Here is a 17,471-nt window from a genome sequence, read left to right on the forward strand (position 1 = left end):
CGGTAAATGTGAAAGCTGACCAACCGAATGGGAAGATTCCCAGTGTTTGTGATGCTCCTCGTTTGGTGTGACGCAGACCGGGTGGTGTGACTGGAGAAAGAGTCATTGTCGGTTCTTTTGAGTTTTGATGTTGAGTCTGCCTGACAAAGTGATGTTATGATATATAAGTTATCCTGTACGGGGTGGGTATAATTTGTGGAACGTTCCAACAGGAGTCTGTTCCAAAAACGTCTTAAAGTACAAAGTTGCTAACAAACAATGTATACAAAGTAGCATAATCAATTCACCTAGCTAATTCACCTGGCCGCTATACAACTCTGTATACGTTGTTTGTTGGCAACCTTCTTATTTACAAAGTTTTTGGAACATATTCCTGTTGGAACGTTCCACAAATTACACCCACCCTCCTGTACGAGCTTTTGTACCAAATACATTACGCTGTTACAGGTGCCAAGTTTATGGGCATGTGGCAGCAGTGTGGAGGAGGGAGGTTCCTAGGTGTGCAGAAGGGCATGAGACAAAGGAATGTGTAGCATCGGGGAAAGTAGTGGTGAGTGTTAATTGTAGGGGTGCCCATGTGGCTGGGGATCAGAAATGTCCCGTGCGAGAAGCAGGTTGAGGTTTCCAGGGTTAGAATAGTGCAGAAGTTGTCATATACTGAGGCAGTGAAGAAAGTAGAGAAAGGTCAAGGGGGAGGGAGAGGAGTGCTGTGAGTATTATATCTGTACCAGTACGAGGGATAAACCAACAAGTGATATATGTTTCAGGAAGATTGGATTTTTGGCATTTATAGCAATGGTTATCAACTGTACTGCAGGGATGGAACATAGTCACAGAAAATAGGTTGTGGTGGCAGCTGCAAAAGGTATGTGTGTGTGTGAGACTTGACATCAAAAGATTTATGTGATGTTTTAATTGGTAGTGTCCCATTTTTCAGGCTGTTGGTCTCAAGTAGGGCTAAATAGATAGAAAGTGGAGTATTTTTATAAAAATTAAAACAAATGTTAGTGTACTGTTAGACGGTAGGGTATTTATTTCTTATTTTTATTTTGTTATTATTTTTTAAGGGAAGTGTAAGGGCCTACGCCAGTCTAGTAGGTGGCGGTAATGCAAAATGTATTGGATGCCAACCGCCGTTAAATTTAATCAAAGACTACACACGCTCAGGCCAAGAAAATATATAATATTTTATTTTTTCTTGAACAGCACTTTCTGTTTTTGATTTGGGGGAACTGTGCCCTTGTACCTTTTCAGAGAAAATAATCAAGAATGTATTAGGAACCCGCGGTTAAACCTCATCGGAAAAGGCTTAGGAACTTTGACACCGGAAGTGGTCACTGATGTCGCTGTTTAGAACAAGTGCTTGAATCCGTGGAACCATCAGCTAGCCAAAGCTCCTTTGAATGTTATAGAGACTGGGGTGAGTATTTGACATATTTACGGAGTCCCTTCTCAACACAACAGCATCACTTAGTGAGCAAAACACTAACGACCACACGAGTGTTGCCATGGCAGTAGCTAGATTGCGTTGGCTAACGTAACTACTACGCTAACCTGGCCAACTGCAAGTCAGGTGCGAAATTTGCGCCAAACTGTTTTTTTACGTTCACACGAAGTTGCAGGGTTTCTGTAAACAAAAGCATACATTGCAAAGTTGCATTGAATTTCAATGCGTGGTGTTAAAGTGCTAGATAGTTATGTTAAAGTTCGCGCGCCACTGTAGCGGTAGCTAACTTAGTTAACGTTTGTTAGCTGACTGTCTGGCTGCAAAGGTTAACTAATTAGATAAATTAGCTGTCTATAGTTAGTTAGGTACTGCTGCCATTATGTGGTCTAGTTGAGTGATTGGTCAAGTTTCCATTGACAAGTGTTTGCCACCGATTTCCCCTGTCTCAATGCTTAGCCAACTTTCTGTATGTGATTTGTCTGTTCTTTCTGGTCAAAAGAAGCGATCTAAGGGGTTCGCTGCTACGCTCTGCTATTGCGATTCATGAATTGTCGAAATTATCAATCCTACTCCTCAGAGAATTGCAGGCCTTTGAGACGGCCAGTCAAGTGAACGCTTCATAATTTGAGGACATGGAGCAGAACAACAGTTTGCCTCCTTTCCAGGGTCTTGCCTCCCCTCAGGTAACAAATTTGAGTGAGACGTTATTGTTGTCAACACAGGAACAACATTGCTCAAATGTTTTTAGATTCAACTAGCCTAATTGAGAGATTGTTCTTCCATCTGTCAAAGGGGGCAATGACTCCTGGTATGCCCATTTTCAGCCCCATGATGCCCTATGGCAGTGGTCTGACTCCCCAACCTGTCACGAACACAAACAGCTTGTCTCTCCTGGAAGAGCAGCAGCGGCAACAACAACAGCAGCAGGCTTCGGCCCAGCAGGCTGGGGTGCCAGGGGGTTTGGGACAGACACCACAGCTTTATCACTCCCAAACAGTCACCACCACCACACTGCCAGGAAACACTCCCCTCTACACTGCTACACCGCTAACCCCCATGACACCCATCACACCTGCCACTCCTGCCTCTGAGAGTTCTGGGATTGTCCCTCAGTTACAGTAAGTGTTCCTGAACAGTTCATTAGTCTCCTGTACTCATATAAAGCTGAAATACAAGAAGCTAATAGATGAAGGTGAATAGTGATGTGACCATATCAACAGCGAGAATCTCCATCCTGATGGCATGGTTTATTTCCTTCCTTTTTTTTAGGAACATCGTATCCACTGTGAACTTGGGCTGCAAACTTGACTTGAAAACAATAGCACTGCGAGCTAGAAATGCTGAGTACAACCCCAAGGTAAGCATAAGTTGTTATTCTTCATTTGCACAAATCATTGTCAGGGCCCAGAGAAAGGTGAAATAGGACCAGACTAAAATGTAACTAGAATAAGCCCACAAGGCATGTTGCTTCGGGTCTGAGAATGTCCCACCAAGACACTGTTCTATTGACAAAATGTTAAACTTTCTCAACTGTTCTTGTCTTACAGCGATTTGCTGCTGTAATCATGAGAATACGAGAGCCAAGAACAACTGCACTTATCTTCAGTTCTGGAAAAATGGTTTGCACGGGAGCCAAAAGGTTATTATCTTTTTTTTTTTAATGAACACAAAACATGTCAAAACAAAATCTGTTTAAAGACCTCCCCATGCTCTCCCCTACCCCTTTAGTGAAGAGCAGTCCCGCTTGGCGGCCAGGAAATACGCCAGAGTTGTGCAGAAGTTGGGCTTCCCAGCCAAATTTCTTGATTTCAAGATTCAGAACATGGTGGGCAGCTGTGACGTCAAATTCCCCATTCGGTTAGAGGGACTTGTACTAACTCACCAACAGTTCAGCAGGTTTGTCACATTCACTACTGCAAAATTAAAGCCTGTAATATCTGATGGGATGCATTCTTATACTGGTAATTCTGCCATATTTTGTACATTGTTTATAATACTAAGATTGGTATTCTAAAGTGATTTAGTACTGGGAGCAAAGATCAGAACTAGGCCTAATTTGTTTCCCTTATTTTTCCAGTTATGAACCTGAGTTGTTCCCTGGGCTAATCTACAGAATGATCAAACCCAGAATTGTCCTGCTGATATTCGTTTCAGGCAAAGTTGTATTAACAGGTGAGGTTTTTCTCCCTTTCATAATAACATAGAGTAAGGGCATTTGTTGTCAAATGTAACTTTACTATCCCTTTTGCTGCTTATTTCAAGGTGCAAAGGTCAGAGGAGAAATTTATGAAGCATTTGAAAACATCTACCCCATCTTGAAAGGATTCAGGAAGACGACGTAAATATTTATGCCTGCAATCTTTTTTATTTTATTTTTTTAATAGTCACAGGGGAACTTGCTCTGTTGTGACCCGTTACATTGGGACTCTGAACCTGTACATTTTAATCGGCAAGTCGGGGACCCCTCCTAATCACCTTAATGGTGATTTGATACTAGGGGAAATGCTGTATTTTAGCAGTTTTATTTGTTTTTAAATGACTCTCTTGCTTGATATTAAATGAGGCAGTCTGACTGACAATTTCTTTTTATTGAAGCATTTCATTTTTCTGATGTAGGTTTTAAGATGTTATCCTATCATTTCTCAGTGCATGTTTGTCCACACAACCCTACAAGCAGACATTCAAGATTCCTAACCTTATTCTTTAAATGGTTTTTACAGTCAATTTAACTGTTATGAATAATCTCCAGATTGAATGTTACTTAGGATTGTGTTGCAAGGCTTACCAATTTGTCATTATTGCGACTATTTTTTGTACATATTCAATTTTGATAACTCTTTGCTGCTGAAGTCAAGAAAATGGTGTAACGTGGAGTGGAACATTCATCATGCAACCTTGTGCATCTGAGTTTTATTAGTAACTATGTACCTCGGATGTCTTTTCTCATTCAGTTTTTGGTCATTTTAAGTGCTATTTAAGAACAGTCATGTTTTAATGCTAAAATAGACTAATCAATTCACTGTGGATTTTGTTTCAATAGTTGATACGTACTGTATATTTGGTCTACCAACTAAGCACACGTAAGCAGTCGGTCATTATGTTCTTGTTTTAAATGTTATTTTGCCCCATTGTGCACAATTAAATATTCACTTATCCAATTGTGATCTCCCTCGTTAAAGCTTTTATCAGGGTATGGCAAGATTATGAACTAGTCATCATTTCACCTGATTCATCAAATGTTATTGGACATGCGTGTTTAGCGAAATGCTTGTTTCTAGCTCCAACAGTGCAGTAATATCTAACAATACACACTTCTAAATAGAGGAATGGAATTAGGAATATATAAATATTTGGACAAGCAATGTCAGCGTGGCATAGACTAGATGCAGTATAATAGAATACGGTATAGACATGAGATGGGAATGCAAAATATGTAAACATTATTAGTGACTAGTGTTCCATTATTAAAGTGGCCAGTGATGTCAAGTCTTCATAAAGGGCAGTAGCCTTAAATGTGCTAGTGATCGCTGTTTAACAGATTGATGGCCTTGAGAGAGTGCTGTTTCTCGGTCCCAGCTTTGATGAACCTGTACTGACCTCGCCTTCTGGATGATAGTGGGGTGAACAGGCAGTGGCTCAGGTGGTTGTTGTCCTTTATCTTTTTGGCCTTCCTGTGACATCGAGTAAGTGTCCTGGAGGACAGGTAGTGTGCCCCTGGTGATGCGCTGGGCAGACTGCACCACTCTCTGGAGAGCCCTCCGGTTGCGGGCGGTGATACGAGTGGCACAGCAGTCTAAGGCACTGCATCTCAGTGCTAGAGGCGTTACTACAGACCCGGGTTCGATTCAAGGCTGTATCACAACCGGCATTGATTGGGAGTCCTATCAGGTGGCACACAATTGGCCCAGCGTCATCCGGGTTAGGGTTGGCCTTGGTAGGTCTTCATTGTAAATAAAAATTTGTTCATAACTGACTTGCATCTATAAAAGTTTGAGGGTTTTAGGTGCCAAGCCAAATTTCTTAAGTCTCCTGAGCCTTCCACTGCAATCCTGTCAATGTGGATAGGGGTGTGTGTTCCCTCTGCTGTTTCTGGAAGTCCACGATAGGCTCCTTTGTGTTGTTGACGTTGAGAGGTTATTTTCATTGCACCGCCTACCCAGGGCCCTCACCACCTACCTCCCTGTGGTGCTGTCTCATCATTGTTGGTAATCAGGCCTACTACTGTTGTCGTCAAACTTGTTGATTGAGTTGGAGGCGTACAGGAGGGGGTTGAGCACACACCCTTGTGGAGCCCCAGTGAAGTGGAGGTGTTTCCTATCTTCACCACCATTGGGGCCCGTCAGGAAGTCCAGGACCCAGTTGCACAGGGCGGGGTTCAGACCCAGGGCCTCAAGCTTAATGATGAGATTGGAGGGTACTATGGTGTTGAATGCTGAGCTATAATCAATGAACAGCATTCTTACATAGGTATTCCTCTTGTCCAGATGGGATAGGGCAGTGCGTCAGTGGATCTATTGGGCAGTAAGCAAATTGAAGTGGGTCAAGGGGGTCCAGTGAAGGCAGGGGTGGGGGTAACTAGCCTCTCAAAGCACTTCATGATGACAGAAGTGAGTGCTACGGGGCAATAGTCATTTAATTCAGTTACCTTTGCTTTCTTGGGTAGGGGAACAATGGTGGCCATCTTGAAGCATGTGTGGACAGCAGACTGGGATAGGGAGAGATTAAATATGTCTGTAAACACTCCAGCCTATGAACATGGATTTGCGATAACTTTGACCTTAGTTTAAAGAATGGACACAAACAATTGTGGAAGGTGCATCATGACATTTTAACATGCAAATTGCATTTATTGATATGTAATGCTTAAATGGCATTCCATTATAGCAACCTTTTTAAACTGGATTTGAAGCAAACAAACAATGGACTAATATTAGGTATTTTGCTTTTCGGTTATGATAAAGCAAGTTCTGTCTCATCTGTTGAAAAAGATTCATACTTTCATACAACAGAAACGGCAATAATGTATAGACTAATATTTAGGCTGTGTCTAATGCCAAATATTTTCTCCCTTCCCTCTGCTTTTGATGACCCGCCTTAACGAAAGCACTAGATAAGTAAATACAACGCAGTCTAACTTTTTACCATCAACTGAAGAGGTACGTTCCATGCTATTCTGTGCGTACCCCACTGTTTCACTTGACTCTTCTTTTTGATGTTCCTCAGGCACTGCACTGCACTAAAGATTAATTGAACGTTTATCTTTCAAGGCGGGGGAACACACAATTTCAAATAGTTTAACAGTCCAGGGTAGGGGTTTCCCAAACTCGGTCCTGCCCCCCCCTGGTCTAAGGGTGAACAATAATCACCTTGCTTGCAACACTCTTTCTTGTGACAGTGTTTCCAGTCTTTAGTCGTCTGGTGTTCTTTGCTGCAGTAGGACTGCATGGCATTTAGAGCAGACTTTCTGACCAAGTTAGCCACAGAGCTTGCATAGTTTAACCCCTGAACTGAGGGAGCAGGGGTCAAGCTCAGTCCCATTTGGTCCTTAATCAGATGGAGGATCGTAGGGATAAAAGTTATTTGTCCTTGCCAACTGGCTCTGAAATACTGGAAAAAAGTCATCACAATGTCAGCATGAGCTGGAATCATAGCAGAGTAACATTATCATCAACAATGTTGCACATCATAACTACACTCAAGGCTCTGATGGACACAGGACGCTCACTATGGATCCCAGCATATTTTTGCTACTACCCAAAAGCAGACCACATCCTCTTACCAAGGGATCTGGACCTTTGGTAGTGTGCTTGTCCTGCAACAGGTTTGCAAGTTCAAGCCCCTCTCCAACTGTTACGCCACAGTAGTTACACTGGTGGCAGCAGTGGGATGATCCCAGCCGTTTAGTGTGCTCCTCTCACATCACTGATTAATCAAATGCACGAAGGAATTGATAGGCCTGTTCCGTGTATTCAACAGCTGAGGTGGGAGGTGGCTTGTTTTTTCATACTGTTCCTACCATCGTCAGCTTCCTCTTGAGTTGCTCCTGTCCCAGATTGTGCGAAGTAAAAAGTTAACACGTGATGTTGTGGCCACGGAGTCCTTGTGACACGTCCAGGACAACCCGCATGCATCCCTTGGTTCTTCTCAGGGCCTCCACCTGGCTTCCCCGTATACACTTGCAAGTTCACAAGCAGCATCACAGGCAGCCCAGATCTTGATTCCATATTTTGCTGGTTTAGACGGTATGAACTGCCTGAAGGGGCAGCTGCCCCTAAATGGCATAAGCTGCTCTACAACAGTAATATTGGGCCCAGGGTTGTAAAACAAGGGAAGGCGGTCCACCCACTTGTCCCACAATGACCTGACTGCAGCTAGCTTTTCTCTCTGCCACAGAGCTGGTCTGGTGTCTCGGTTATCGAAGTGGATATTCCTGGAAATAAGGTGGAACAGAAATGTTGTATGGAAAAGTTCTCTGCCAGTATCTGCATCCCACAGGGATTCTGTGGATTCCCCATTGGATTTGAAAACACCAGCAAGGAGAAGAACCCCAAAGTATGCATGTAAATTAGTTTGATCTATCTCCTTCCGACCAAATTAGTGCAGTCCAGAAATATTATTTTTTTTAAACGATATATCAAAAATAATGTATTGTAATAATATTGTGCGGTTCCTGCAAGACATTGTCTAGTTTCACACACTACAAAGACTAAGAGTGCGAGAAAAGCAGGAGCCAGGCAGGTTCTTGGTGCTATTTTGAAACAGCAAGCCCAGGGAAGAGGAAGACCTTTTACTTATTTTCACCCATACACACGATGGACCTGAACACCTCATATGTAAAATAAATGTGTAGAGGGGTGCAGTGTGGACTCAATGAAAATGTGTTATTTTACAAGGCCAATTCATTGCATAATTTTATTTTAGTAAACATTGAAAATGGGTCCCACAGACCTGAACACCACACAAGGGTTAACTACTTATTGAACTGCATTGTTGGTTAATTTTAACTAAATGTTTTATTTAACCTTTATTTAACCAGGTAGGCTAGTTGAGAACAAGTTCTCATTTACAACTGCGACCTGGCCAAGATGAAGCAAAGCAGTTCGACACACAACAACACAGAGTTACACATGGAATAAACAAAGTCAATAATACAGTAGGAAAAAGGTATATATACATTGTGTGCAAATGAGTTAAGGTAAGGCAATAAATAGGCCATGGTGGAGTAATTACAATATAGCAATTAAACACTGGAGTGATAGATGTGCAGAAGATGAATGTGCAAGTAGAGATACTGGGGTGCAAAGGAGCAAAATAAATAAATACAATATGGGGATGAGGTAGTTGTATAGGCTATTTACAGGTGCAGTGATCTGTGAGCTGCTCTGACAGCTGGTGCTTAAAGTTAGTGAGGGAGATATGAGTCTCCAGCTTCAGTGATTTTTGCAGTTCGGTCCAGTCATTGGCAGCAGAGAACTGTAAGGAAAGGCGGCCAAAGAAAGAATTGGCTTTGGGGATGACCAGTGAAATATACCTGCTGGAGCGCATGCTACGGGTGGGTGCTGCTTTGGTGACCAGGGAGCTGAGATAAGCCGGGGCTTTACCTAGCAAAGACTTGTAGATGACCTGGAGCCAGTGGGTTTGGTGACGAGAATGAAGCGAGGGCCAGCCAACGAGAACATACAGGTCACAGTGGTGGGTAGTATATGGTGCTTTGGTGACAAAATGGATGGCACTGTGATAGACTGCATCCGATTTGTTGAGTAGAGTGTTGGAGGCTATTTTGTAAATGACATCGCCGAAGTCGAGATGGTCAGTTTTACGAGGGTATGTTAGGCAGCATGATTGAAGGATGCTTTCTTGCGAAATAGGAAGCCAATTCTAATTTAATTTTGGATTGGAGATGCTTAATGTGAGTCTGGAAGGAGAGTTTACAGTCTAACCAGACACCTAGGTATTTGTAGTTGTCCACATATTCTAAGTCAGAACCGTCCAGAGTAGTGATGCTGGACGGGCGAGCAGGTGCGGGCAGCGATCGATTAAAGGGCATGCATTTAGTTTTACTTGCATTTAAGAGCAGTTGGAGGCCACGGAAGGAGATTTGTATGGCATTGAAGCTCGTCTGGGCCATAAGTATACAGAATGGTGCCGTCTGCGTAGAGGTGGATCAGAGAATCACCAGCAGCAAGAGTGACATCATTGATGTATACAGAGAAGAGAGTCGGCCCGAGAATTGAACCCAGTGGCACCCGCATACAGACTGCCAGAGGTCCGGACAACAGGCCCTCCGATTTGACACACTGAACTCTATCAGAGAAGTAGTTGGTGAACCAGACGAGGCAGTCATTTGAGAAACCAAGGCTTTTGAGTCTGCCGATAAGAATGTGGTGATTGACAGAGTCGAAAGCCTTGGCCAGGTCGATGAATATGGCTGCACAATATTGTCTCTTATCGATGGCGGTTATGATATCATTTAAGACCTTGAGCGTGGCTGAGGTATAGCGGAGAAGGTACAGTGGGATTCGAAATGGTCGGTGATCTGTTTGTTAACTTGGGTTTCGAAGACCCTAAAAAGGCAGGTAGGATAGATATAGGTCTGTAGCAGTTTGGGTCTAGAGTGTCACCCCCTTCGAAGAGGGGAATGACCACGGCAGCTTTCCAATCTTTGGGAATCTCAGACGATACATAAGAGAGGTTGAATAGGCTAGTAAAAGGGGTTGCAACAATTTCGGCAGATAACTTTAGAAGAGAGGGTTCGTAAGTAAGTGCTCGTAAGTAAGCATTTCACAGTAAGGCCTACACCAGGCCAGCGGCCCACACCAGGCCAGCGGCCCAAACACTTAAAAGACACACCTTCGCCCACTTACTCTCGCCTTATACCCTTGGGGGAATACCCATCGCCATCTTTGAGGATAATGCACATGACGGCACAAACACGTCTCAGGCTAATGTTCGGTAGCTAATTCATGTGCTAGCTATCATACAGTAGGCATATATTAATAATTATATTTAATAAGTAGACATGCACTCAATTGACTGTAGCGCATATACAGCACCCACAAGCTACCGGTGGCTGAAAACACTGGAAATTTGTCTCTCCAGGGATGAACGAGAGACCAATTTCTGGACAATGGTGGTCCATTTAAAAATCATTCCTTCCTCACCCTGCAAGTGTATACTCGTCAGAAGTGTCCACTTAATTTGAGGGCTGTGGGGATAGGGTGTGTCTTTTAAGTGTTTGGACCGGAACCCTGTTGTATTCGGTGCACGTGCTGTAGGAAGTTGTCATTTTCCACATGCTAACTCAGGAAGACTTGGGATGTCCAACTGAGGTTTGCCTCCCACTTTGCTGGGGAACTAATGACTCTGTAGTTGCCTGTGTTTGGCCTTCTCCAAAAACCCAAGAGCAACAGCTGTTTCTGCGATAGTGGTAATTTTACTATTTTCCAAGTAATGTTGATTTTGTCGTATTTCTGTCGTATTTCTTTCTTTAATACCTGTCTAGCTGTCTGTCACAACAAATTCCAACGTGCGTCAAGGTTGTAACTTTAAAATTTGTCTCGAGTAGAGCAAGACTTTGAGGCAAACGTTCCATGTAAATCGTTCTCCTGCCATATCACTAATTTGCAATTAAAATAGTTTTGCGTACCATGAAAAAAAAAATACCATGGAAAACGTAATTAAATTGCATTCATCTGTCGGTCCAAGAAACACTAAATGCATGATTTGTCTCATTCGCTTCATGGCAGCAACAGTGTCCCAGCAGTAAGATCAAGACTTCCGATATTGCTTTCAAAATAAAAGTCTGCGGTAAAAAGCTATGTGTATCAATCATTTTTGAAGCTTTGCATAGTGCATAATGTTAAAATATTGTTACAAAATTAACTAAATCGGGGAAAAATATAAACCAAAAATTATTTATATTTAAGAAAATAAAACAATTATAATATTATAAGGTGGAGCACATTGTAAAATAATTAATTCAAAGATGGCGCAGCAGTAAGACGTGTTTGTTTTTGTCCCATGTAAATATTCTGTATTTTTCTTTTTTTGTATACATTTCATTATATTTCAATCTCTTTTTTTCAATTTTCGAATTAAATATACCTTCCTGCAACCCACCTCACCCATGTGGTACGGATCTGCTATTTTTTAGACCTTATAACTGGAACCTCCATCAAGAGCTAGCCATCTGAAGCTAGACAGCTAGTTAGCTACTAGCTATTTAGTCCTTGTTAGCCACTGCTAGCGGTCTTTATCTTTAGCTTGGACACCAGCCGCTTTAGCCCGGATAATACCTGCCAATCCATCACTACTGGTCTGCTGACGTAATTCGGCCGATGTGCTATCAACCGGCCTCTGCATCAAGGATGTTGGTGATGATTCATCTGCTAGCCCCGGCCCGCTAACTTGGCTTCCTGAACGCCGTGTCTCCCGCTCGCCTAGCGTAGTAATCAACTACCGAATGGCTTCCTGTTTCATCTATTTTTTTATTATTTTTTTATTTCACCTTTATTTCAAATCAAATGTATTTATATAGCCCTTCGTACATCAGCTGATATCTCAAAGTGCTGTACAGAAACCCATTCTAAAACCGCAAACAGCAAGTAATGCAGGTGTAGAAGGTAAGCTAGTTGAGAAGTTCTCATTTGTTCTCAGTTCGTTCCAGTTCTCAGTTCGTTCCAGTCAGTGGCAGCAGAGAACTGGAAGGAAAGGTGACCAAAGGAAGAATTGCTGCTCATTGGACCCTTCATTGGACCCTATGTTCACTCAGCTACACAGCTGATGCCTGCTGGACTGTTCATTAATAACATGGTACTTCATTTTGTTTATCTGTCGGTCCCAGCCTCGAACTCAGGCCCTGTGTGTAGCTAACTGACCCCCTCTAACCATTCATCGCGATTTACCCATTTTTGATGTCTCAGCCGTTTACCCATTGTTGTCTCACCCGTTGTTGTCTTAACTCTCCCAATCAACACCTGTGATTGCTTTATGCCTCTCTCTCATGTCAATACGCCTTGTATACTGTTGTTCAGGGGAGAGCTCATTGTTTTATTTTAATGTGGAGCCCCTAGTACTGCTCAACATGCCTCAGATAGCCCCCTTGAAGACTCTTGTTCAAAAGGAACCACCAGCTTTCATATGTTGTCATGTTCTGAGCAAGAAACTTAAACATTAGCTTTTTTACATGGCGCATATTGCACTTTTACTTTCTTCTCGAACACTTCTCGAACACATTGCATTATTTAAACCAAATTGAACATGTTTCATTATTTATTTGAGACTAAATATACTTTTATTGATGTATTATATAATATGTTAAAATAAGTGTTCATTCAGTATTGTTGTAACTGTCATTATTACAAATATATATATATATATATATATATTATATTTTAAAAAATTGTCCGATTAATCGTTATCGCGTTTTTTTGGTCCTCCAATAATAGGTATCGGCATTGAAAAACCATAATCGGTCGACCTCTAACTGGCGCCTCCAGAGATGCAACCTCTCTCATCATCACTCAATGCCTAGGTTTATCCCACTGTACTCGCACCCTACCATACCCTTGTCTGTATACTATGCCCTGAATCTGTCCTACCACAGCCAAAAATCTGCTCCTTTTATTCTCTGTTCCTAACGCACTAGACAGCCAGTTCTTATTGCCTTTAGCCGTACCCTCATCCTACTCCTCCTCTGTTCCTCTGGTGATGTAGAGGTTAACCTAGGCCCTGCAGCCCCAGCACCACTCCCATTCCCCAGGCGCTCTCATTTGTTGACTTCTGCAACTGTAAAAGCCTTGGGTTCATGCATGTTAACATCAGAAGCCTCCTCCCTAAGTTTGCTTTATTCACTGCTTTAGCATACTCCGCCAACCCAGATGTTCTAGCTGCATCTGAATCCTGGCTTAGGAAGGCCACCAAAAATTCCGAAATTTCCATCCCCAATTACAACATTTTCCATCAAGACAGAACTGCTAAAGGGAGAGGAATTGCAATATACTGTAGAGTGCCTATAGAGTTCTGGCATACTATCCAGGTCTATGCTCAGTTTGAGCTTCTACTTTTAAAGATCAATCTCTCCATCTCTCCAGAAATAAGTCCCTCACTGTTGCCGCTTGTTATAGACCCCCCTCAGGTCCCAGCTGTGCCCTGGACACCATGTGTGAATTGATTGCCCCTCGTCTATCGCCAGAGTTCGTACTGCTAGGTGACTTAAATTGGGATATGCTTAACACCCCCGGCCAGCCTACAATCTAAGCTAGATGCCCTCAATCTCACACAAATTATCAAGGAACCTACCAGGTACAACACCAAATCTGTAAACAAGGGCACCCTCATAGATATAATCCTGACCGACTTGCCCTCTAAATACACCTCTGCTGTTTTCAACCAGGATCTCAGTGATCACTGTCTCATTGCCTGCGTCTGTTATGGGTCTGTGATAAAACGACCACACCTCATCACTGTCAAGGCTCCCGAAAACATTTCTGTGAGCAGGCCTTTCTAATCAACCTGGCCCGGGTATCCTGGAAGGATATTGACCTCATCCCGTCAGTAGAGGATGCTTGGTTGTTCTTTAAAAGTGCTTTCCTCACCATTTTAAATAAGCATGATCCTTTCATAAATTTTAGAACTAAGAACAGATATAACCCTTTGTTCACTCGACTATGGCGCAGACAGAGATGTTTGCCTCGCTTCACGTTCTTAGAAAACTATGCAGTATTTAGTTTTTTTATGTATTATTTCTTACATTGTTACCCCAGGAAATCTTGAGTCTTATTACATACAGCCGGGAAGAACTATTGGATATAAGAGCAACGTCAACTTATCAACATTACGACCAGGAATACGACTTTCCCGAAGAGGATCCTCTGTTTGGACCACCACCCAGGACACTGGATCGGATCCCAGTAGGCGACCCAAAATAACTACGCCACAGATGGAGCGGCCTTTTGGTAAGGCGCCGTAGACGGGCACATTGCTCACCGCTCCCGAGTAAACTACTCGCCAATGTCCAGTCTCTTGACAACAAGGTAGACGAAATTCGAGCAAGGGTTGCCTTCCAGATAGACATCAGAGAGTGTAACATTCTCTGTTTCACGGAAACATGGCTCACGCGGGATATGTTATCAGAGTCGGTACAGCCACCCAGTTTCTTCACGCATCACGTAGACAGAAACAAACATCTCTCTGGTAAGAAGAATGGCGGGGGTGTATGATTAACGAGTCGTGGTGTGATCAAAACAGCATACAGGAACTCAAGTCCTTTTGTTCACCTGACCCAGAATTCCTTACAATCAAATGCCAACGGCATTATCTACCAAGATAATTCTCTTCGATTATAATCACAGCCGTGTACAGTCGTGCCTAAAAGTTTTGTCAGATGTTACTATGGAATACTGAAGTATAATTACAAGAATTTCATAAGTGTCAAAGGCTTTTATTGACAATTACATGAAGTTAATGCAAAGAGTCAATATTTGCAGTGTTGACCCTTCTTTTTCAAGACCTCTGCAATCCGCCCTGGCATGCTGTCAATTAACTTCTGGGCCACATCCTGACTGATGGCAGCCCATTCTTGCATAATCAATGCTTGGAGTTTGTCAGAATTTGTGGGTTTTGTTTGTCCACCTGCCTCTTGAGGATTGACCACAAGTTCTCAAAGGGATTAAGTTCTGGGGAGTTTCCTGGCCATGGGCCCAAACTATCAATGTTTTGTTCCCCAAGCCACTTAGTTATTTATTTTGCCTTATGGCGAGGTGCTCCATCATGCTGGAAAAGGCATTGTTTGTCACCAAACTGTTCCTGGATGGTTGGGAAAAGTTGCTCCCGGAGGATGTGTTGGAACCATTCTTTATTCATGGCTGTGTTCTTAGGCAAAATTGTGAGTGAGCCCACTCACTTGGCTGAGAAGCAACCCCACACATGAATGGTCTCAGGATGCTTTACTGTTGGCATGACACAGGACTGATGGTAGCGCTCACCTTGTCTTCTCTGGACAAGCTTTTTTCCAGATGCCCCAAACAATCGGAAAGGGGATTCATCAGAGAAAATGTCTTTACCCCAGTCCTCAGCACTCCAATCCCTGTACCTTTTGCAGAATATCAGTCTGTCTCTGATGTTTTTCCTGGAGAGAGGTGGCTTCTTTGCTGCCCTTCTTGACACCAGGCCATCCTCCAAAAGTCTTCGCCTCACTGTGCGTGCAGATGCACTCACACCTGCCTGCTGCCATTCCTGAGCAAGCTCTGTACTGGTGAAGCCCCGATCCCGCAGCTGAATCAACTTTAGGAGAAGGTCCTGACGTTTGTTGGATATTCTTGGGCACCCTGAAGCCTTCTTCACAACAATTGAACCGCTCTACTTAAAGTTCTTGATGATCTGATAAATGGTTGATTTAGGTGCAATCTTACTGGCAGCAATATCCTTGCCTGTGAAGCCCTTTCTGTGCAAAGCAATGATGACGGCACGTGTTTCCTTGCAGATAACCATGGTTGACAGAGGAAGAACAATGATTCCAAGCACCACCCTCCTTTTGAAGCGTCCAGTCTGTTATTCGAACTCAATCAGCATGACAGAGTTATCTCTAGCCTTGTCCTCGTCAACACTCACACCTGTGTTAACGAGAGAATCACTGACATGATGTTAGCTGGTCCTTTTGTGGCAGGGCTGAAATGTAGTGGAAAAGTTTTTTGGGGATTCAGTTCATTTGCATGGCAAAGAGGGACTTTGCAAATAATTGCAATTCATCTGATCACTCTTCATAACATTCTGGAGTATATGCAAATTGCCATCATACAAACTGAGGCAGCAGACTTTGTGAAAATTCATATTTGTGTCATTCTCAAAACTTTTGGCCACGACTGTATATCCCCCCCAAGCAGACACTTCGACCTCCCTGAAAGAACTTAATTGGACTCTGGAAACCATATATCCTGAGGCTGTATTTATTGTAGCTGGGGATTTTAACAAAGCTAATCTGAAAACAAGACTCCCTAAATTCTATCAGGATATCGAATGCGCAACCTGGGCTGGCAGCGTTCTGGATCATTGCTACTCTAACTTCCACGATGCATACAAAGACCTCCCTCGCCCTCCTTTCGGCAAATCTGACCACGATTCCATTTAGTTGCTCCCAGCCTATAGACAGAAACTAAAACAGGAATTGCCTGTGCTCAGGTCTGTTCAACGCTGGTCCGACCAATCTGATTTCACGCTTCAAGATTGCTTCGATCACGTGGACTGGGATATGTTCCTAATAGCCTCAGACAACAACATTGATGTATACGCTGATTCGGTTAGCGAGTTTATTAGCAAGTGCAACGGTGATGTTGTACCCACGGTGACTATTAAAACCTTCCCCAACCAGAAACCGTGGATTGATGGTATCATTTGCGCAAAACTGAAAACACGAACCACTGCTTTTAATCATGGCAAGGCGACCTGGAAACATGACCAAATACAAACAGTGTAGCTATTCCCTCCGCAAGGCAATCAAACAAGCTAGTATAGAGACAAAGTAGAGTCACAATTCAACGACTCAGACACGAGATGTATATGGCAGTCAATCACGGATTACAAAAAGAAAACCAACCTGTCGCGGACACCAACGTCTTGCTCCCAGACAAATTAAACAACTTCTTTGCTCGCCTTGAGGACAATACAGTGTAACTGACACGACCCGCTACCAAAACCTGCGGGCTCTCCGTCCCCGCGGCCAACGTGAATAAAACATTTAAACGTGTTAACGTTCGCAAGGCTGCTGGCCCAGACGGCATCCCCAGCCGCGTCCTCAGAGCATGCGCAGACCAGTTGGCTGGTGTGTTTACGGACATATTCAATCAATCCCTATCCCAGTCTGCTCTTCCCACATGCTTCAAGAGGGCCACCATTGTTCCTGTTCCCAAGAAAGCTAAGGTACCTGCTAAACAACTATCGCTCCGTAGCACTCACTTCCGTCATCACAAAGTGCTTTGAGAGACTAGTCAAGGATCATATCACCTCCACCCTATCTGACACCCAAGAC

At 43.2% G+C, this 17,471-nt stretch overlaps 1 protein-coding gene across 3 annotated transcripts; it reads left to right on the forward strand.

Moving 5' to 3' along the window:
* The first annotated feature begins 903 nt into the window (after positions 1 to 903).
* Positions 904 to 4,605, forward strand: LOC110499270 (TATA-box-binding protein). 3 transcript variants are annotated; one of them, XM_021576295.3, is made up of 8 exons: positions 904 to 1,420; positions 2,025 to 2,130; positions 2,240 to 2,565; positions 2,717 to 2,804; positions 2,995 to 3,086; positions 3,176 to 3,343; positions 3,525 to 3,619; positions 3,710 to 4,605. In XM_021576295.3, the coding sequence occupies exons 2-8, from the start codon at positions 2,080 to 2,082 to the stop codon at positions 3,787 to 3,789; spliced, it is 900 nt and encodes a 299-aa protein (XP_021431970.3). In that variant the 5' UTR covers positions 904 to 1,420; positions 2,025 to 2,079; the 3' UTR covers positions 3,790 to 4,605. The 3 variants fall into 3 exon arrangements, with proteins under 3 accessions (XP_021431970.3, XP_090069025.1, XP_021431972.3); XM_090212899.1 differs by having other exon boundaries at positions 1,321 to 1,420; positions 1,947 to 2,130; XM_021576297.3 differs by having other exon boundaries at positions 1,402 to 1,573.
* The last annotated feature ends 12,866 nt before the right edge of the window (positions 4,606 to 17,471 follow it).

Source organism: Oncorhynchus mykiss, chromosome 20 (genome assembly GCF_057628025.1).
Source record: "Oncorhynchus mykiss isolate SJ-2025 chromosome 20, ASM5762802v1, whole genome shotgun sequence".
NCBI lineage: Eukaryota > Metazoa > Chordata > Actinopteri > Salmoniformes > Salmonidae > Oncorhynchus > Oncorhynchus mykiss.

Bases quoted from the DNA above. Each gene is read 5' to 3' on its own strand.
- LOC110499270 (XM_021576295.3), top strand. From the start codon at position 2,080: ATGGAGCAGAACAACAGTTTGCCTCCTTTCCAGGGTCTTGCCTCCCCT. The intron at 2,131-2,239 runs GTAACAAATTTG...CATCTGTCAAAG, and splicing joins AGGGTCTTGCCTCCCCTCAG to GGGGCAATGACTCCTGGTAT. The intron at 3,344-3,524 runs GTTTGTCACATT...TTATTTTTCCAG, and splicing joins ACTCACCAACAGTTCAGCAG to TTATGAACCTGAGTTGTTCC.